Source organism: Pelophylax lessonae (assembly GCF_965119305.1).
Source record: "Pelophylax lessonae genome assembly, chromosome: 3".
NCBI classification, from domain to species: Eukaryota; Metazoa; Chordata; class Amphibia; order Anura; family Ranidae; genus Pelophylax; species Pelophylax lessonae.
The window spans coordinates 20,406,606-20,428,124 of NC_138770.1; the positions used below are offsets into that span (position 1 = coordinate 20,406,606).

The 21,519-nt window shown below is 46.9% G+C and overlaps 3 protein-coding genes across 3 annotated transcripts in view; 2 read left to right on the forward strand and 1 right to left on the reverse strand.

Annotated features, from left to right (window-relative positions):
• The window catches only part of LOC309548825 (uncharacterized protein), a gene marked incomplete at both ends in the record, with an annotated part of 33,402 nt that extends 23,213 nt beyond the window's left edge, over positions 1-10,189 (forward strand). The window contains 6 exons of the mRNA XM_082248762.1: positions 4,395-4,518; positions 4,635-4,732; positions 4,822-4,866; positions 9,485-9,611; positions 9,772-9,776; positions 9,992-10,189. Of these exons, the coding sequence (XP_082104888.1) occupies positions 4,395-4,518; positions 4,635-4,732; positions 4,822-4,866; positions 9,485-9,611; positions 9,772-9,776; positions 9,992-10,189 (597 nt within the window). The remainder of the gene's footprint in view (positions 1-4,394; positions 4,519-4,634; positions 4,733-4,821; positions 4,867-9,484; positions 9,612-9,771; positions 9,777-9,991) is intronic.
• Positions 1-21,519, reverse strand: part of LOC309550242 (uncharacterized protein) — a gene marked incomplete at both ends in the record, with an annotated part of 302,087 nt that overhangs the window by 260,463 nt on the left and 20,105 nt on the right. The gene's annotated exons all lie outside the window — the stretch shown is intronic.
• The window catches only part of LOC309548838 (uncharacterized protein), a gene marked incomplete at its 3' end in the record, with an annotated part of 605,194 nt that overhangs the window by 48,272 nt on the left and 535,403 nt on the right, over positions 1-21,519 (forward strand). The window lies entirely within an intron of this gene.

Consider the following 21,519-nt stretch of genomic DNA (forward strand, 5'->3'; position numbering starts at 1 on the left):
TGCAGCAGCCTGTGTGATCTCTCCAGGTTTTACCTTTCCATATTCCTGTATTCCTTGCCTAGTATTCTTATCCCTGTGGGGGTCAGTGTATTCAGTGGGTGCGGTGGGCTACGCTCGCCGCGATCTTAAAGGGGCAGTACTCCTTTTTTCCTAAAACTACTGGGGCATGGATTCTCAGGAAAGCAAGTTTCCTCCCACCTTGGTGGGGGGCCAAGGGGCTGCTGCTTCCCCCGAGGGGGCTGATTTGGCTGCTATTGTGGCAAACCTAGCTGCTCAGGTTCAGATGCTAGTGGCTGATCGATCCACAAAACGGCCCAGAGTGTCGATTTCCTCTGATTCAGAGGGCGATGGGGCTGCTATGGCTGGAGTGCCCTTCTCAGGGTCTCGCTCATCTCTAGACCTTGTGGGGTCTGAGGGAGAGGCTGAGGTAGAAGGGGTTGATAATTCCCCCCTGGCTCGTCTGAAGAGCTTGCACTCATGGATGAGTTGGTTGCTTCTATCAAGCAAACACTGCATTTGCAGGATGAACCATGTCCTCCTGCTTTGCTGTCCTCTTATGGGACGCAGAGGAAACGCAAAACATCGCAGGTCTTTCCTTGTTCTGCGGAGTTTCAGCGCGCTGTTGATGAACAATGGCGCAATTTAAAGAAGCCTTTTGCTGTGCCGAGTAGGTTCAAGCTGCGTTATCCATTTACGCCCGCTACTGATGAGCGTTGGTGTGTGCCGCCTCCGGTGGATCACGCGGTGGCTATTTTGAATAAGTCTACTGCGATTCCAGCGGAGGATACCCCGTTGTTCCAGGACCCCACGGACAGGAGATTGGAGTCTCTTGCCCGTCATACTTATACGGTTGCTGGTTCCATGCTGAAACCTATTTTTGCTTCCCTTATGGCAGCCCAGGCTGTCGCGGATTGGACGCAGGTGCTCAGGCGCATCCTGGTGGCTGACTCTGCCCTGCCGGCAACATTGGCTATGGTGGATCAAATCCATCAGGGTGTCATGTATTTGTGCGATGCGGACTTGGATTCAGTCCCTTTAACTGCGCGCGTCCAAAGTGTGGCGGTGTTGACACGTTGTCTGAGGTACCTTCGATTCGCCATTGCGGAGGATCACTACCAGTTTGTGGCGTTACCCTTTGGTCTCGCTTCGGCTCCGTGGGTTTTCACCAAGGTGCTTGCGCCGGTTCTGGCCTTGTTAAGAGCTCAGGGCATTTCTGTTCTGGGGTATCTGGACGACATTCTGGTTCGGTCTACGACCAGTCAGGGTCTGGTGAACGACCTGTCCGTCACGATGCAGACTCTGCAGGAGTTTGGTTGGACGATAAATTTTCCAAAGTCGACGCTGTGTCCGTCGGTTCGTCTTCCCTACCTGGGAATGATCCTGGACTCTGTTCAGGGGAAGGTCTTCCTGCCGGAAGACAAGCTCAGGATGCTTCAGGACAAAGTCAGGTCCCTCAGGGACCATCAGTGCTCGTCCCTCCGGACGTGTATGAGGTGTCTGGGATTGATGGTCTCGGCTTTCAAGGCGATTCCCTTCGCCCAGTTTCACACGCGGGGTCTCCAAGCGGAGATCCTGACCAGGTGGGACGGGCGACCGCAATCTCTGGATCTCCAGATTTCATTGAGCCATCGCACCAGAAGGGATCTTCTGTGGTGGCTACAGTCCCTGGCGGTGTCGGGGGGCAAGTCTTTTCGCCCTTTCTCGTGGACGGTGATCACCACGGATGCCAGCCTGTCGGGCTGGGGTGGTGTTCTGGGCATTCTGTCCGCCCAGGGAACTTGGTCGGAGGAGGAATCCTCCCTTCCGATCAACATTCTGGAATTGCGAGCGATAAATCTCTGCCTTCGGCGTTGGACGGACAGGCTGCGGGGCCGTCCGGTTCGGGTGCAGACAGACAATGCCACAGCGGTGGCCTACATCAACCACCAAGGGGGCACCAGGAGTGCCCGAGCGGCTTGGGAAGTGGCCGACATTCTGTCTTGGGCCGAGACACACGTCCCGGCGATAACGGCGGTTCACATTCCGGGGGTGGAGAACTGGCAGGCGGATTATCTGAGTCGCCAGACCCTGGACCAGGGAGAATGGTCCCTTCACCCGGATGTCTTCCAGATGTTGTGCGCGAAGTGGGGTTCACCAGGTGTGGACCTGTTCGCGTCTCGTCTAAACAACAAGGTGGAAAGGTTCGTGGCAAGGACGCGCGATCCTCGGGCAGACGCGTCAGACGCGTTAGTGGCGCCCTGGCATCAGTATCGTCTGATGTATGCCTTTCCACCGATTCAGCTGCTATCCAGGTTCCTTCGCAGGTTGGCCTCGGAATCACACACGGTGATTCTGGTGGCGCCAGACTGGCCTCGCCGGTCTTGGTACGCAGATCTCGTGAATCTGGCGGTCGATGCTCCGTGGCGTCTGCCTCTTCGAGAAGATCTCCTGTCTCAAGGACTGATATTCCATCCTGCTTTACAGTCGCTGGCTTTGACGGCCTGGCTGTTGAAAGCGAGGTCCTGAAGGATAGGGGTCTCTCCCCTGAGGTCATTCACACTTTGATCAAGGCTAGAAAGGCCTCTTCAGGGAAGGTTTACTACCGTACTTGGAAGGCATATTTTGCCTGGTGGGAGTCCAGGGGGTATTCCCCTCGCTCATACTCGGTATCAAGAGTGTTGGCTTTCCTACAAACGGGCGTGGACCAGCGTTTGGCGTTGGCCACGATTAAGGGTCAGATTTCTGCGCTGGCCGTTCTCTTTCAACGCCCTGTGGCGTCTAATTCCTTGGTTAGCACCTTTGTTCAAGGGGTACGACATCTGGTCTCTCCTAGGAGGGAGCCTTTGCCTCCATGGGACTTGAACCTTGTTCTGTCCGTGTTGCAACATGCTCCTTTTGAAAAGATCAGGGAGATCTCGTTGTCTCTGTTGTCCAAGAAGGTCGCCTTTTTGGTGGCGGTCACTTCGGCTCGCAGAGTGTCGAAGCTGGCAGCCTTGTCCTGCAGATCTCCGTATTTGGTGATTCACTTGGATAAGGTGGTCTTACGACCTAACCCGTCTTTTCTTCCGAAAAGGATTTCGGAATTTCACCTCAATGAGGACATTGTCTTGCCTTCGCTTTGCGCAAAGCCTAAACATTCGAAGGAGGTGGCTTTGCATTCCTTGGATGTTGTTCGGGCGATCAGGGTTTACCTGTCATCGACTAAATCCTTTCGCAAGACGGATTCTCTATTTGTCCTTCCAGAGGGACCTCGGAAGGGCATGGCGGCGTCGGCTTCTACCATCGCCAAATGGATCAGACAGACCATTGAACAGGCCTATGCTTTGAAGGGAAAAGTTCCCCCCATGCCTGTGAAGGCGCACTCTACCAGATCTCTGAGTACGTCTTGGGCCTGTCATCATCGGGCTTCTGTGGCCCAGGTGTGTAAGGCAGCGACTTGGTCGTCCGTTCACACCTTCTCAAAATTCTACAAAGTGGATGTTCAGGCATCGGCAGATGCTTCCTTTGGCCGCAAGGTTCTTAGTGCGGCAGTGCCTTAGGGTCCCTTGTTTTTGGGTCCTTGGCTGTTGGGATGTTTTTTTTTTATCCCTAGGTTATTTGTTTTCCTGGGTGATTGCTCCTGTTGAGCAAGTTTTTTCATGTTGCCCAGTTGATTTTCTTACTTTGGTAAGGTTCCTTTTTCTGATGTGGGTTCTGCGTTGCCTTAGGCGCGGCTGCGTTTTTTTCCCACCCCTCATGTCTACACTGCTTTGGGACGTCCCCATTAGTGACGAATATGAAGAGGCGGCGACTGTCTGAGGACGTAAGAGAAAACGGAATTTTTGTAAAATCTTACCTGTAAAATTCCTTTCTCTGAGTCCTCCGACAGTCGCCGCCCCTCTTTTGGGGTTTGTTTATGTACTCTACTGCTATGCTACTGAAACTGAGTTGGGAATGCAGGAAGCAGGAGGGGATTGACTGAGGGGACCACCCCCTAGGGGTGGGATATGCTAAAAGCTTTGATATTAACATATTCTGTTGCCTAGCTACTCCTACGGAGCAAAGGTCAATAACCCCATTAGTGACGAATATGAAGAGGCGGCGACTGTCGGAGGACTCAGAGAAAGGAATTTTACAGGTAAGATTTTACATAAATTCCGTTATCTTTCTCCTGATCTGTAGGATTATGTTGTAGTGAAGGAGTCTAGTGGAGAGCCAATCTCAGGAGGATGGAGGAGGGCCCAAATCCCCACCATGGTGCCTCCACCTCGTTCTCCAATAACTGAGAGGAACAGAGAGCAGAAGATCCTGGAACTGACCACCATGATGGTCCATCTGCTGACTGGAGAGGTGAGCGGTGCTGGGAATTCTGGGACATTATCCAGTAACAGACAAGGGTTGTGTCTGGATGGTGACTGTATCATTGTGTGTGTCAGGTTCCTATAAGGTGTCAGGATGTCACTGTCTATTTCTCAATGGAGGAGTGGGAGTATTTAGAAGGACACAAGGATCTCTACAAGGACGTCATGATGGAGAATCATCCGCCCCTCACATCACCGGGTAAGAGGAGACTTTATTGTAAAGGAGAGAGCAGTACGGAGGGTCCACCTAGATCCTCCATCATCTGATAAACACACAGAAACAATGTATTCAGTCAGTGTGTGTGTTTCCTACAGATGGATCCAGTAATGGGAACCCACCAGAGAGATGTCCCCGTCCTCTGTATTCCCGGGATTTCACAAAGGAAGATCACACCATCCCTCACCATCATCAGGTAGATGAGGAACAATCACTGATAGTATCATTAGGATCTGTACATTATCTGCATTGTTACCATTGATGTCATTTTTATTATATATTCAGAGTGGAAACCTGAGAGATTCTAAAGTTGAGGTTAAAGAAGAGATAAAAGAGGAGGATGATGAGGATGGGATGATGGAGTCAGAGATTCTAAAGGAACACAAAGATCTGTACCAGGACACCATGGAGGAGTCATCCAGCTACAGAAACCCACCAGAGAGATGTCCCCGTCCTCTGTATTCCCGGGATTCCACACCGGAAAGTCACACCATTCCTCAATGTTACAAGGTTGGTGGATTGGAGCATCTACAACATGGACTTCTGGAGAGGATGTGTTTTTTTTTTTATAATATCACAATGCTAAAGCTTATAACTTTCAGATAATATTCTCTCTCATTTTCTTGGTTTAGAGTGGAGATCCAATCGATATAGAATTTGAGGTTAAAGCAGAAGAAGAAGAGACGTATGTGAGGGATGATCAGCAGTCTATGGAGGAGGATGGAATAACGGGGACATTTATAGAGGAGGACACTCCTACAGAGATCAGCACAGGTGGGTCATTAACACTAAATACATAGATGACATAAATACATGTAATCCACCACTGAATACCAATATTATGAGTCCTGACCCCTGCACTATATACTCTATGTTGTACATTACATACTTCTGACCCCTGCACTATGTACTCTATTTTGTATTACAGACTTCTGCTCTATCTCCTCTACCCACTGCTACAATATCTCACAAAAGTAAGTACACCTCTCACATTTTTGGAAATATTTTATTCTATTTTTTCATGTGACAACACTGAAGAAAATACACTTTGCTACAATGTAAAGTAGTGAGTGTACAGCTTGTATAACAGTGTAAATTTGCTGTCCCCTCAAAATAACTCAACACACAGCCATTAATGTTTAAACCGCTGGCAACAAAAGTGAGTACACCCCTAAGTGACAATGTCCAAATTTGGCCCAAAGTGTCAATATTTTGTGTGGCCACCATTATTTTCCCCTCTTGGGCATGGAGTTAACCAGAGCTTCACAGGTTGCCACTGGAGTCCTCTTCCACTCCTCCATGATGACATCACGGAGCTGGTGGATGTTAGAGACCTTGCACTCCTCCATCTTCCATTTGAGGATGCCCCACAGATGCTCAATAGGGTTTAGGTCTGGAGACATGCTTGTCCAGTCCATCACCTTTACCCTCGGCTTCTCTAGCAGGCCAGTGGTCGTCTTAGAGGTGTGTTTGGTGTCGTTATCATGTTGGAATACTGCCCTGCGGCCCAGTCATCGAAGGAAGGGGATCATGTTCTGCTTCAGTATGTCACAGTACATGTTGGAATACTGCCCTGCGGCCCAGTCTCTGAAGTGAGGTGACCGTGCTCTGCTCCAGTATGTCACAGTACATGTTGGCATTCATGGTTCCCTCAATGAAGTGTAGCTCCCCAGTGCCAGCGGCACTCATGCAGCCCCAGACCATGACACTCCCACCACCATGCTTGACTGTAGGCAAGACACACTTGTCTTTGTACTCCTCACCTGGTTGCCGCCACACACGCTTGACACCATTTGAACCAAATAAGTTCATCTTGGTCTCATCAGACCACAGGAGATGGTTCCAGTAATTCATGTCCTTAGTCTGCTTGTCTTCAGCAAACTGTTTGCGGGCTTTCTTGTGCATCATCTTTAGAAGAGGCTTCCTTCTGGGATGACAGCCATGCAGACCAATTTGATGCAGTGTGCGGTGTATGGTCTGAGCACTGACAGGCTGACCCCTCACCCCTTCAACCTCTGCAGCAATGCTGGCAGCACTCATACGTCTATTTCCCAAAGACAACCTCTGGATATGACGCTGAGCACGTGCACTCAACTTCTTTGGTCGATCATGGCGAGGCCTGTTCTGAGTAGAACCTGTCCTGGTAAACCGCTGTATGGTCTTGGCCACCATGCTGCAGCTCAGTTTCAGGGTCTTGGCAATCTTCTTATACCCTAGGCCATCTTTTTGTAGAGCAACAATTCTTTTTATTTTAGATCCTCGGAGAGTTCTTTGCCCTCGTGTTGAACTTCCAGTGACCAGTATGAGAGAGTGAGAGCGATAACACCAAATTTAACACACCTGCTCCCCATTCACACCTGAGACCTTATAACACTAACGAGTCACATGACACTGGGGAGGGAAAATGGCTAATTCGGCCCAATTTGGACATTGTCACTTAGGGGTGTACTCACTTTTGTTGCCAGCGGTTTAAACATTAATGGCTGTGTGGTGAGTTATTTTGAGGGGACAGCAAATTTACACTGTTATACAAGCTGTACACTCACTACTTTACATTGTAGCAAAGTGTCATTTCTTCAGTGTTGCCACATGAAAAGATAGAATAAAATATTTACAAAAATGTGAGGGGTGTACTTACTTTTGTGAGATACTGTATATATACACATAATATGGATTCTCTTTGTTACACCCATTTCATACCAGCCGGACATTTTATATCTGATGAAAAAATCAAATGAAAATGAAAATAAATTTCTTCCCCCAAATTTGTAGACAATAAGTGGGAAATAATAATCCAATCTGTGCGATATCATCGCGCCGTGTAACATTCAGACTTACAATTCAAAAATATGAAATCTATTAAACAGTGTCAGGAAATGAATAAATAGTAATGTGATCGTCCAATAAGAGGATAGAAATGTGTGTCATGTGACACGTGTCACCAGTCAGGGCCAATATAAATGATAAAGTGCGAGTGCAGAAATTGCAGATGAGAAAAGTACTGGTGGTCACTTCCACTCACCTTACCATCTGACTCCTGTTTTACCAGCGAGTCCCACAGATCCCTTTCCCCTCTAGGGATATCGCTCACTCCTCTCCTCCTTCCTCTTCCTCCACGGTATATATGGGGGAGGGTAAAAATAACACCCCCTCTAGTGCTCTCCGTCTATCTGCTTTATTCAACATTAATATCCAAGATGATAGAATTAAAAAGCCGGGACTTGAGCAGTGCGGACTAAACAAGCTTCACAATGTGATCCTTCACTCAAGATACCCCTTCCCTGGGATGGCCGAGATGGGACGTCCCTGCGCAGGCTCCACCCATATTTTCTATCCCCCCCCCCCCCCCATATATACCGTGGAGGAAGAGGAAGGAGGAGAGGAGGGAAATTATTTCCCACTTATTGTCTTCAGATTTGGGGGAAGAAATTTATTTTCATTTTCTTTTGGGCTGCATTTTATTTGTTTTTGTGTTTAGTGAAAGAAACTTTCTGAATGTAAGCTGCCATTGGGTGAATGTTCTTTGAATATTTATACACCATTCTTTACACTACATGATTGTACCGATTTATTATTTATTTTATATCTGATGATCTGATTGGAGGACAAACTTTTACATGTTGATAATAATGTGATAGCATCCTCCAATGTTGGAACCTTAAACAGAAAGTGATTGTGAGGGAGGAGTCAGTAACCCAATGATGGTGGTCTTCAGGATCAGTCCAGTCTTCATCTTGGTTGTTCTCCCCCCCATCCTCACTCTCTGACCTCTGGTGGGGCTCAGCCCCGCTGTTATTCATGACTAAATCATGGACTAAAAAAGGAAGTCCACGACTTCTTGTGTTGGGAAGATGGCAATGAGTGATAGAGGGGGAGGGGACACTCGTCCTATAATCCCCTCATCACTGTCACTCCTATAAAAGACAGTTCTCGTTGTTTCCTCACTATAAAAGACAGTTCTCGTTGTTTCCTCACTCTCTGACTAAGGTCCATGAATAAAGAAATGAACTGGTAGGAGATCAGAGGAACCATTTACTAGTTACCTTGAGGGTGGAATTGTAAGATCCACAGAGACAAAGCTGCCTGATGTGGGCGGAGTCCTGGTTTAGGAGAACCAATCTGCTGATGTCTAGTAAATAATCTTTTTATTTCTATTTTAGTAGATGGACAGGAGATGAGGAAAACCTCAGAGGATTGTCTCACTTTGTCTCCAGACTGTAAAGTAGAAGACGAGGACATCACACAGTATAGTCCAGGAGAAAACCCGGCTACCTCAAATGTCCATCCGGCACCACACAGTGTAGATGGACCATCGTATTCCTCTTATCCTGAGGAACCTCAGACTGTGAGGGACAGTGCCGGACCATCGTATTCCTCTTATCCTGAGGAACCTCAGACTGTGAGGGACAGTGCCGGACCATCATATTCCTCTTATCCTGAGGAACTTCAGACTGTGAGGGACGGTGCCGGACCATCGTATTCCTCTTATACTGAGGAACCTCAGACTGTGAGGGACAGTGCAGGACCATCGTATTCCTCTTATCCTGAGGAACCTCAGACTGTGAGGGACGGTTCTGTCCTTCCACCAGATAAGAGGTTCTCCTGTACTGAGTGCGGGAAGTGTTTCAGTTTTAAATCCAATCTTAATGTGCATAAAAGATCTCACACTGGTGAGAAGCCACATTCCTGTCCTGAGTGTGGGAAATGTTTTTCACAAAAGTCATATCTTTCCACACATCAGAGATTGCACACTGGTGAGAAGCCATATTCCTGTCCCGAGTGCGGGAAATGTTTTTCAGATAAGTCCAGTCATTCCAGACATCAGAGATTGCACACTGGTGAGAAGCACACTGGTGAGAAGCTGTATTCCTGTCCTGAGTGTGGGAAATGCTTTTCACAGAAGTCTGATCTTTCCAAACATCAGAGATTGCACACTGGTGAGAAGCCGTATTCCTGTCCTGAGTGTGGGAAATGTTTTTCAGAGAAGGTCAGTCTTTCCAGACATCAGAGATTCCACACTGGGGAGAAGCCGTATTCCTGTCCTGAGTGCGGGAAATGTTTTTTAGATAAGTCCAGTCATTCCAGACATCAGAGATTGCACACTGGTGAGAAGCACACTGGTGAGAAGCTGTATTCATGTCCTGAGTGCGGGAAATGTTTTTCACAGAAGTCATATCTTTCCACACATCAGAGATTGCACACTGGTGAGAAGCCGTATTCGTGTCCTGCGTGTAGGAAATGTTTTTCAGATAAGTCCGCTTTTTTTAGACATCAGAGATTGCACACTGGTGAGAACTTGTATTCCTGTCCTGAGTGTGGGAAATGCTTTTCACAGAAGTCTGATCTTTCCAACCATCAGAGATTGCACACTGGTGAGAAGCCGTATTCCTGTCCTGAGTGTGGGAAATGTTTTTCATTGAAGTCCCATCTTTACAGACATCAGATATTGCACACTGGTGTGAAGCCATATTCCTGTCCTGAGTGTGGGAAATGTTTTTCAGATAAGTCCACTCTTTCCAGACATCAGAGATTGCACACTGGTGAAAAACCGTATTCCTGTCCTGAGTGCGGGAAATGTTTTTCATGGAAGTCCAGTCTTTCCACACATCAGAGATCTCACACGGGGGAGAAGCCGTATTCCTGTCCTAAGTGAGTGAAATGTTCCTCACTGAAGTCCTGTCTTCCTGTACATCAGGGGTCCCACACAACCCTGGAGGTGTATTAGTGTGGGAAATGTCTTCTATATAAATGTTGGTAGACATGTGGGGAAGAAGCACACCCTGATTTACACCTCAGATATACTCCATGGCTGATCTTCATCATGTAAGAAACACTTTATAAGGAGATCAGAGATCACCAAAGACATGGATAAAGTGTTGGCCATTGATAGCAGGAGAAAAATAAAAATGGAGTCCTTACCTTTCATTGGCTGAGTACATTTTGTGCGGGAAGATTTCACAAACACTTACAGATCTGATTGTTATAAATGTGTTGATGAAATGTGACCCGTATTCCCCCAGTCATGGTAAATTGGGATTTCCTATAATGGTCAGTTCCATCTAGTGGCCGTAATGTGCTTTCCTGACAGATGTCCATGGCAGCATACGTTTGGGTAGCCCCGCCCTCATTCCTCCCCCATAAGACCTCACCCCCCCATAAATGTTCAGGATAAGCCAATGGCTGCGTTCCTTTTCCTCCTCACTTATAGGACCATTTTTGCATGAAGTTTTCCTACCTATTGGAAGTATTGGTGGGCGGGTCTGGTGCTGGGCAGCTGTGCGGGATGTCAGGAGCTTCCTTTGGTATCCAGAAGTCTTCCAGGATGTCCCAAGTGGTCATTGAGTCCCCAGCTATCAGCGGGGTGGTGTTATGGCACACATATGTAGAGGATCCATGCCTGGAGAGTGGGCCCTGCCATCGGCGGCTATTTGCATTGGCTGGGAGCCCAACTGTTAGCGGGTGGCTATTAAGTGTTAGACGTGAAATTAGTATCGATGCGAATACAAATTCCTACAAATGTTTGGTTATTCCTAGATTCGGATGTATCCAAACCTTCAAATGAAATTTTAATCAATTTAGTTGAAATCTGTTAAAATTTGTTTAGTTTATTCATTTTCTAACGAATTCCAACTTCTCGGAGCGATTAGAATTCGGATCAGTCAAAAAAATTATCGACCGATGCAAATTCTGTGTGAAGAAATAGCTGGTTGTTAAGCAGCAAGCCAGGAAGCCGGCCGCCCGCATCCTTACCAACCATGACTCATCAGCTGTCAGCGGGCTTCCCCACTGACAGATGAATGGAAAGAAAAGAATGCCGGCATTGCCCGGCAATAGAAAAAAATGATGTGCTTCCCCTACCCCCAGTCCATACCAGGCCCTTAGGGGCCAATATTGAAAAAAGGTGATGTAGACAGGTGGCCCCGCCTCTTACCAATGTAAATGCGGAACCTGCAGTAGGCAGAGGGCCTCCATGATGGCGAGAGCATCTTTTTTTATTTATTTTTTTGGGTGCGGCGGGCGTTGTGATTGATGACGGATCTACATTGGGGGAGGCTGGTTTTTATTTTTTAATAAAGAATTTTTCAAAAATTGTGTGTGTGTATTTATTGCTTTTTGACACATCTTTTTTGGTGAATAGATACAGGTACTATGGTCCCGATACTCATTCACATGGGGGGGGGCAGGATCTGGGATCAGGGGTCCCATGGGTAAAAGGGGCTTTCAGATTATGATGAGCCCCCTGCCTGCAGACTCCCACAACCCCAGGCCACGGTTGTGGGAAAGAGGCCCTTGTCCCCATCAGCATGGGGACAAGGTGCTTTGGGGTGGGAAGGGGGCAGAACTGCCCCAAAACACCCACCCCCACCCCATGGTGAGGGCATGTGGCCTTGTATGGGTTAGAAGGGGGGGCGCTCGCTTGTCCCCCTTTTCCGGACTTGCCGAACTGCATGCTCAGGTTAAGATCTGGTATTGATTTTGGGGGGACCCCACGCCATTTATTTTTTTTACATTTTGGCATGGGCCTGGTATAGACTGGGGGGGAGGGGACCCCACGTCATTTTTTTAATGAGAGTCCCAACATCCTATCTGTTCAGTGAAATGGAAACTACAGATGTTCACAAGGAACTACTGTCATATGTGTGGACTTTAAGGGCACAGCATGAGACAGATAACAACTACATGGATTTATCCTAAAATAACATTTATTGATTTATCTAAAACCAGATCTCAATAAAATGAGGAAACTGGCCCCAAACTGAGCTCAGCTCATACACAGGAGATCAATGTCTCCTACTAATTTCACTCATGTACATCATACATATATAAGGATAAGTTGGTATATATCATAAGGTTCGTGTAGGTATAGATATTTCCTCTCTTCACTTAGATGTAACATTTAGTGACGGCCATGTACTTTATTACTGAATATATCTTATTACTATTATAACAATCTCCTTACTATATGGATTTTTTTGTATACATGTATGCATCATATTTGTTACTGATGTCAACATTTGTATCAATTACTGTATGTATAATAAATTACTACGTTCAGATTCTATTTTTGTATATCTTAGTTGATGACCGGCCTCATATAAAGTCCCAGGACCTCTGTTTTCTGTTTGCATTAACCATTAGGGATGGAGACACGTCACTGTGTTTGCTTCTGATCATATTCCTCTATCTTCGTCTGTTCACTAGTCAACGCGTTTCGCACAAGGCTTCTTCAGGACTATGAAGATGTACAGACAGTTTTCTCTTAAAATTAACAGACTCGATATTAGTGTTTCATAAACATCGAACATAATCTGTATTTATGTACATCATAATAAATACAAACATGGTTTACTAGCACATGGCATTCCTTCCAACCCCCAACAAATTAACCCGACCTGGGGCGGACACAGGGGGAAAATCAGAACAAAATGTGTTGTGTATATAGGTATCTGTCCTGAAGATCCTAGGTACAAGATAAAATATACAGTATCTCACAAAAGTTAGTACACCTCTCACATTTTTGAAATATTTTATTCTATCTTTTCATGTGACAACACTGAAGAAATGACACTTTGTTACAATGTAAAGTAGTGAGTGTACAGCTTGTATAACAGTGTATATTTGCTGTCCCCTCAAAATAACTCAACACACAGCCATTAATGTCTAAACCGATGGCAACAAAAGTGAGTACACCCCTAGGTGAAAATGTCCAAATTGGGCCCAATTAGCCATTTCCCCTCCCCGGTGTCATGTGACTCGTTAGTGTTACAAAGTCTCAGGTGTGAATGAGCAGCAGGTGTGGTAAATTTGGTGTTATCGCTCTCACTCTCTCATACTGGTCACTGGAAGCTCAACATGGCACCTCATGGCAAAGAACTCTGAGGATTTGAAAAAAAGAATTGTTGCTCTACTTAAAGATGGCCTAGGCTATAAGAAGATTGCCAAGACATTGAAACTGAGCTGCAGCATGGTGGCCAAGACGATACATCGTTTTAACGGGACAGGTTTTACTCACAACAGGCCTTGCCATGGTGGACCAAAGAAGTTGATGGCACGTGCTCAGACTCCTAGCCAGAGGTTGTCTTTGGGAAATAGACGTATGAGTGCTGCCAGCATTGCTGCAGAGGTAAAAGGGGTGGGGGGGTCAGCCTGTCAGTGCTCAGACCATACGCCGCACACTGCATCAAATTGGTCTGCATGGCTGTCATCCCAGAAGGAAGCCTCTTCTAAAGATGATGTACAAGAAAGCCTACAAATAGTTTGCTGAAGACAAGCAGACTAAGGGCATGGATTACCGGAGCCATGTCCTGTGGTCTGATGAGACCAAGATAAACCTAGGTTAAGATGGTGTCAAGCATGTGTGGCGGCAACCAGGTGAGGAGTACAAAGACAAGTGTGTGTTGCCTACAGTCAAGCATGGTGGTGGGAGTGTCATGGCTGCATGAGTGCTGCCGGCACTGGGGAGCTACAGTTTATTGAGGGAACCATGAATGCCAACATGTACTGTGACATACTGAAGCAGAGTATGATCCCCTCCCTTTGGAGACTGGGCCGTAGGGCAGTATTCCAACATGATAACAACCCCAAGCACACCTCCAAGATGACCATTGCCTTGCTAGAGAAGCTGAGGATGAAGGTGGTAAACTGGCCAAGCATGTCTCCACACCTAAACCCTATTGAGCATCTGTGGGGCATCCTCAAATGGAAGGTGGAGGAGCGCAAGTTCTCTAACATCCACCAGCTCCGTGACGTCATCATGGAGGAGTGGAAGAGGACTCCAGTGGCAACCTGTGAAGCTCTGGTGAACTCCATGCCCAAGAGGGTTAAGGTAGTGCTGGAAAATAATGGTTGCCACACAAAATATTTACACTTTGGGCCCAATTTGGACATTGGTGGAGGACCTACTGTTGCTGGGGGTGTCTTAAATTTCTCAGGGGGTCAGTTGTTGCTGGGAGGGGTCTGTTCTTGCTTGCTGACAGGAAGTCTATTGATGCTGGCTGTGGGGAGACCTGTGGTTGCAGCCAGGAGTCTATTGTTGCTAGGGGAGGAATTTTGTTACGTGTGGTCCATTGTTAGGGGATCTATTGTTACTAGCCGCAGGGGATCTTTTTTACTGTTTTTCTTGCTATCATTAGCAAATTCCACAAATTACGTAGCACCACAAAATGATACCTTGTTCTGTATTGTCTTAAAGAGCAGTACTGGGAGGTGGGTAGGGGATGGAACCAAGAAATGGTGCTTGAAGGTGGGTAGAGGATGGAACCAAGGAATGGAATGGTGCTCAGGGTGGGTACAGGGTGGAACCAAGGAATGGTGCTCGGAGGTGGGTATGGGTTGGAACCAAGGAATGGTGCTCGGGGGTGGAACAAAGGAATGATGCTCAGAGGTGGGTAGGGGCAGACAAAGGGGTAATTCCTGCACCTATTCTCTGAGAAAACAAGCCCTGATAATGAGTCACCTATTTGCTTGAATGTGGCCTTCATGAGCTTAGCGGCCTTAGCCATACGAGTTGTCACTGTCATCAAGGGTATACTCAGTCATGATAATTGAGTGTGTTCTTGGGTGGGTTGCAGCATCTTCTGGTGGTAGCCTCATGTGCTGGTCTTGTTCTTCAGGGGTATATCTGTCTGCAGTTGCAGCCTGTGAACCTGCCTTAACCCTTGCCTCTCTTCCAATGCAATGGAAGTTGGAATGAAAAATATTCATTCTATCCTAAAGAATAATGGAGTAATGGTCAGAGGTACATGGTGACCCTTTCTTATCTGTCCAAAATGCTGGATTGTACAAACCCAAATCCAAAAAAGTTGTGACACTGTACAAATTGTGAGTAAAAAAGGAATGGACTAATTTGCAAATTTCATAATCTTATATTTTATTCACAATATAATATAGATAACATATCAAATGTTGAAAGTGAGACATATTGAAATGTCATGCCAAATATTGGCTCATTTTGGATTTCATGAGAGCTACACATTCCAAAAAAGTTGGGACGGGTAGCAATAAGAGGCCGGAAAAGTTAAATGTACATATAAGGAACAGCTGGAGGACCAATTTGCAACTTTTTCGGTCAATTGGCAACATGATTGGGTATAAAAAGAGCCTCTCAGAGTGGCAGTGTCTCTCAAAAGTCAAGATGGGCAGAGGATCAAGAATCCCCCCAATGCTGTGGCGAAAAATAGTGGAGCAATATCAGAAAGGAGTTTCTCAGAGAAAAATTTGAAAGAGTTTGGAGTTATCATCATCTACAGTGCATAATATCATTCAAAGATTCAGAGAATCTGGAACAATCTCTGGGCGTAAGGGTCAAGGCCGGAAAACCATACTGGATGCCCGTGAACTTCCGGCCCTTAGACGGCACTGCATCACATACAGGAATGGAAATCACAACATGAGCACTGGAATACTTCCAGAAAACATTGTCGGTGAACACAATCCACCGTGCCATTCGCCGTTGCCGCCTAAAACTCGATAGGCCAAAAAAGAAGCCATATCTAAACATGATCCAGAAGCGCAGGCATTTTCTCTGGGCCAAGGCTCATTTAACCACTTGCCTTCTGTGCACTTAAACACCCTTCCCATCCAGGCCAATTTTCAGCTTTCAGCGCTCTCACACTTTGAATGACAATTGCGCGGTCATGCTACACTGTACCCATATGAAATTTTTATCATTTTTTTCACACAAATAGAGATTTCTTTTGGTGGTATTTAATCATCTCTGGGTTTTTTATTTTTTACAAAAAAAAAGAAAAAAGACAGAAAATTTTGAAAAAAAAAAAAAAAGTTTTTCTTATTTTCTGCGAGTAAATTTTGAAAATAAATTTTTCTCCCTCACTGATGTGCGCTGATGAGGCGGCACTGATGGGCACTGATAGGCTGCACTTATGGGCACTGATGAGGTGGCACTTATGGGCACTGATGAGGAGGTACTAATATGCCGCACTGATAGGCGGCACTGCTGAGCACTGAGAGGTGGCACTGCTGGGCACTGAGAGGTGGCACTGCTGGGCACTGAGAGGTGGCACTGACGGGTGGCACTGATGGGCACTGATAGGCGGCACTGATGGACACTAACGGGTGGCACTGATGGACACTGATGGGTGGCACTGATGAGCACTGATGGGCGGCACTGATGAGCACTGATGGGCAGCACCATCAGTGCCCACACTCAGTGCCCATAGTGCTTCCAGTCAGTGCTCATCAGTGCCTAGATGAGCAGGCACTGATGGGCACTGACTGGCAGCACTATGGGCACTGATTGTGGGCATTGATGGGGGCACTGATGGCGGGCACTGTGGGCACTGATGGGGGGGCAATGTGTGTGTTTTTTTTACCTTCAGTAATCAGGGCACTGGTGATCAGTGCCCTGATTACATGTCTCTGTGTCCCCAGCGGCTGTCGGCTCCCCCTCCTTCCTCACACTGCAGTGTCTGTGTGAGGAAGGAGCGCCGGCGATGAGAGATGATCTCATATGTTTACATATGAGATCATCTCTGATTGGACGGCTTGATCACGTGGTGAATGGCCGCTGTGATTGGCCATTCACCACGATCTGTGATCGGCCGTGTCCAAGGGACACGGCCGACACAGATTCTCCCCACTGCACGCTCGCAGGAGCGCGCGGGGGGGGGGGGAGTGTCACTGGAGGCCGTTTAAAAACGGCCTCCCGAAAATTCGAGTCCGCGCTGCAGCCGTATATAGGCTGTAGCGCGGATGTGAGGAGGTTAAAATGGACTGTGGCAAAGTGGAAAACTGTTCTGTGGTCAGACGAATCAAAATTTTAAGTTCTTTGTGGAAAACTGGGACGCCATGTCATCCGGACTAAAGAGGACAAGGACAACCCAAGTTGTTATCAGCACTCAGTTCAGAAGCCTGCATCTCTGATGGTATGGGATTGCATGAGTGCGTGTGGCATGGGCAGCTTACAGATCTGGAAAGGCACCATCAATGCTGAAAGGTATATCCAAGTTCTAGAACAACATTTGCTCCCATCCAGACGTCGTCTCTCTTTCAGGGAAGACCTTGCATTTTCCAACATGACAATGCCAGACCACATACTGCATCAATTACAACATCATGTCTGCGTAGAAGAAGGATCCAGGTACTGAAATGGCCAGCCTGCAGTCCATAGAAAACATTTGGCGCATCATAAAGAGGAAGATGCCACAAAGAAGTCCTAAGACAGTTGAGCAACTAGAAGCCTGTATTAGACAAGAATGGGACAAAATTCCTATTCCTAAACTTGATCAACTTCTCCTCAGTCCCCAGACATTTGCAGACTGTTATAAAAAGAAGAGGGGATGCCACACAGTGGTAAACATGGCCTTGTCCCAACTTTTTTGAGATGTGTTGATGCCATGAAATTTAAAATCAATTTATTCTTCCCTTAAAATTATACATTTTCTCAGTTTAAACATTTGATATGTCATCTATGTTGTATTCTGAATAAAATAATGAAATTTGAAACTTCCACATCATTGCACTCTGTTTTTATTCACAATTTGTACAGTGTCCCAACTTTTTTGGAATCGGGTTTGTATATAAAGTCCATGCTTTACCAACAATTTCCGTTTCTGGTTCTAGCTCTATCTCAGACACACAACATGTGGGCTACCTAACCAAAGCAGAAATTTCTGTTGCCATTCCTTAGACAGATTACGTCTTAATACGGCCATCTTTGTCCAGAGCTCTAAAACTCCCCGCCTCTTCTCCCGCTACAGTTTCCCAACCGGAGTCAGATCCTGATATGCCGGTTCTAGAGGATGCAGAAACAGGAGGGAATGAAGAGGATATGGATGCCATACTGGAGGAAGGTGCAGAGGATTTCTCTCCCCCACATTGTCATTATAATGAAGAAGGACCTTCACACAACATGCTTGCTAACATTGAAAAGCTCATTTCCTCTGTCTGCAAAATCCTTGACATTATACCACTATATACGTGGTTCTGAGCAGTACGGCAACCCTGTAGCAGTAAAACTGCGATAAGGCAGACGGAAAATGGTAAACACTTTTTTCTTTCACACCCCCAAATTTTGAGTCCCCCAAAATTACATTCCAGACTCTGAATCTAGTAGGTGTTTTAAAAGGGGTGCTTAAAGCAAAAAAACAAAAACAACTGTGTGAGGTCAACCAGGAAATAAATACCAAACGGTTAATCTGAGCATGCAGCCTGCCTGGCCAGGAAAGGGGGGGGGGGGTGTGGGGGGGGGGTGTGAGCGTGTGATGGCAATAGGCAGTAATATATTCCTCTCCCCCTTGGTGGGAGTGGAGTTGACCCCATCTAAGGATATACAGTACATTGTCAGGATTATTGGGGGATTAAATAATTAAATAAAAGAAAGAAAATGGAAATATTTAAAAGCCATGTAGACTATAGGGATTTTGAATAGCACAGCTTCCATCTTGTTTGGAGGTGAATGAGAGTTCATATGTACTTGTCAAACAAAAATTCTCTTACAATAGAGTCTTATAATTTCAGCATATATTTCTGTTTTCTTTTGGTATAAATAAGTGGTACATGGACATCTCATCAGATAAGGGTCAATTAGCGAGACACCATACTAGTTACTGATGTCCAGATGTCAGTCTGTCTGTCTGTATTTAACAATGGACAATAGTGTATTCATAGGTTCATTTAAACTATAAGTTTTAAAGATACATTATCATGTGTGAGAAGATATTAGCAATAATTATCATGCATTGCACAAGAGGTACAAAGCAGACTGCAAATGTATCAGGAGCGAGCCATCAAACATGTACAGTCACATCTGGCGCTCTCAGGACGCCAACACATGGCTCCGCAGTGTTGCCATCTGCAGCCTTTGCAGTCAATGCATCAGTCACGGTAAGCCCAACACTCACCTAGGGACAACTGCCTTAAGAAGGCACCTGAATTCCCATCACCGAGCCCAGTGGGAGCAGCACCGTCAGAACCCACAAAGCCACACTCCAGGCACTCACCGTCCAGCCTCTTTTCCTTCTCCTCTCTCCTCACATTTGTCCTCCACTCCACCTTCGATGATGCCGTCGTCACGTTGTTCTGGAAAAATGCAGGCTTCTGTGGCCGAAATGTTGGAGCGGAAAAAAATGATGACGCCGGATAACCCTCTTGCCCAACGTTTGACTACTGGCTTGTTGGAATTGATAGCCCGCCAACTACTGCCATATCAACTGGTGGACTCGGAGGCCTTTCTTAAATTTGTGGCCATTGGAACACCACAATGGAAGGTCCCAGGCAGGAAATATTTCTCGCAGAAGGGCATTCCAGAGCTGTATGGCCATGTTCAGCGGCAAGTGAATATATCTCTGGCACACAGTGTTGGTGCCAAGATACATCTGACCACAGGTCTAGCAAACACGGCAGGGAAGGTATATTACTTTTACTGCCCACTGGGTGAACCTTCTGACTGCCGTCAAGCATGTAAACCGTGGCACCCGTGTAGATTTGGTTTTACATTGCATGCAGGCCTTCTTCTCCTCCTCCGACTTCATCCTCCCTCTCCTCCTCGGCTGACTCCTCCTTTTCCACTGCTACTGTCTCTTCCGCAACGCCGACGATCCTCAGAACCTATTCCACATGCCAGGTGAGACTTTGCCATGCTGTGTCTGTTGTGCCTGGAATCCAAGAGCCACACTGGTCCTGCACTCCTTTCAGCTTTGCGTTCACAGGCAGATCAGTGGCTGGAACCGCACAATTTGACAGTTGGTAACGTGGTGTGTGGCAACGGTGCCAATCTGCTGAGCACGCTGAAACAGGGCAAAATTACACACATGCCATGCATGGCACATGTCCTGAACTTGGTGGTGCAGCGATTCGTTGCCAAATACCCTGGGGTCCAGGACGTCTTGTGGCAGGCCAGGAAAATCTCGGGCCATTTCAGAAGATCTTACATAACCATGGCTCTCCTTGCTGACATTCAGCGGAGACACAACCTGCCCATCAGGCGTCTTATTTGTGACTGCCCGACGCGATGGAACCCAACGTTGCATATGCTTGATAGGCTGCTCCAGCAGAAACTTGCAGTTAACGACTACCTGTACGAACTCTGCGGCAGGACAGGTTCTGGTGAGCTTGGGTTTTTTTTCACCTCGCCAGTGGCTGCTCATGTGCAATGCATGCAGACTTCTGCGGCCATTTGATGAGATCACCAAACTGGTTAGTCACGGCCAGGGCGCCATCAGTGACATCGTACCTTACGCCTTCTTTCTGGAGCGTGCATTGCGTCGTGTCATTGATCAAGCCATCGAGGAGCAGGAAGATAAGGAAGTCACAATGTTGGATGAATTCCCAGTGGGTGCTACTCCATCTGAGACAAGTCAACAGTAGGAGTCTGAAGAGGTGTCAGAGGAGGATGTTGCCGGGGGGGATTAGGAGGAGCAAGAAGAGCATGCTTTAAACCTTTCTGGGATCCCTGGTGTTTTCCGTGGATGGGGGGAGGAGAACGAGGTCGACATTATCCTGGATGATGAGCTGGAAGCAGGCCACTACACCGCTTCCAGTTTAGTACAAATGAGGGCCTTCATGCTCCAGTGTTTTAAGGGGGACCCCCATATAAAAAGCATAAAGGCCAAGGACCAGTACTGGGTGGCAACGTACTTAGACTCCCGGTACAAACAAAAAATGGCAGAAATGTTACCACAATCACAGAGGGCGGTCAAAATGCAGCACTTCCAGGCCTTGCTGCGGGAAATGCTGCATTCTGCTTTTGCGTGCGCTGGCAGAGGAATTTCCAGTCACAGAGAGACAGTTGCGGGTGGCAATCCAACAGTGCCTGCAAGAAGAGGGCGGTTTGAAGATGTCTTGGCCACTTCAGATATGAGATACTTCTTTCAGCCAAACCATCGACAGCTGTACTCCAGATCCAGCATCAGGGAATGCCTAGACCGTCAGGTGTCCAACTACATCGGGTTAACGGCTGATGTGGACGCTCTGAGGAGTGATAAACCCCTGGACTACTGCGTAGGCAGGCTTGACCGCTGGCCA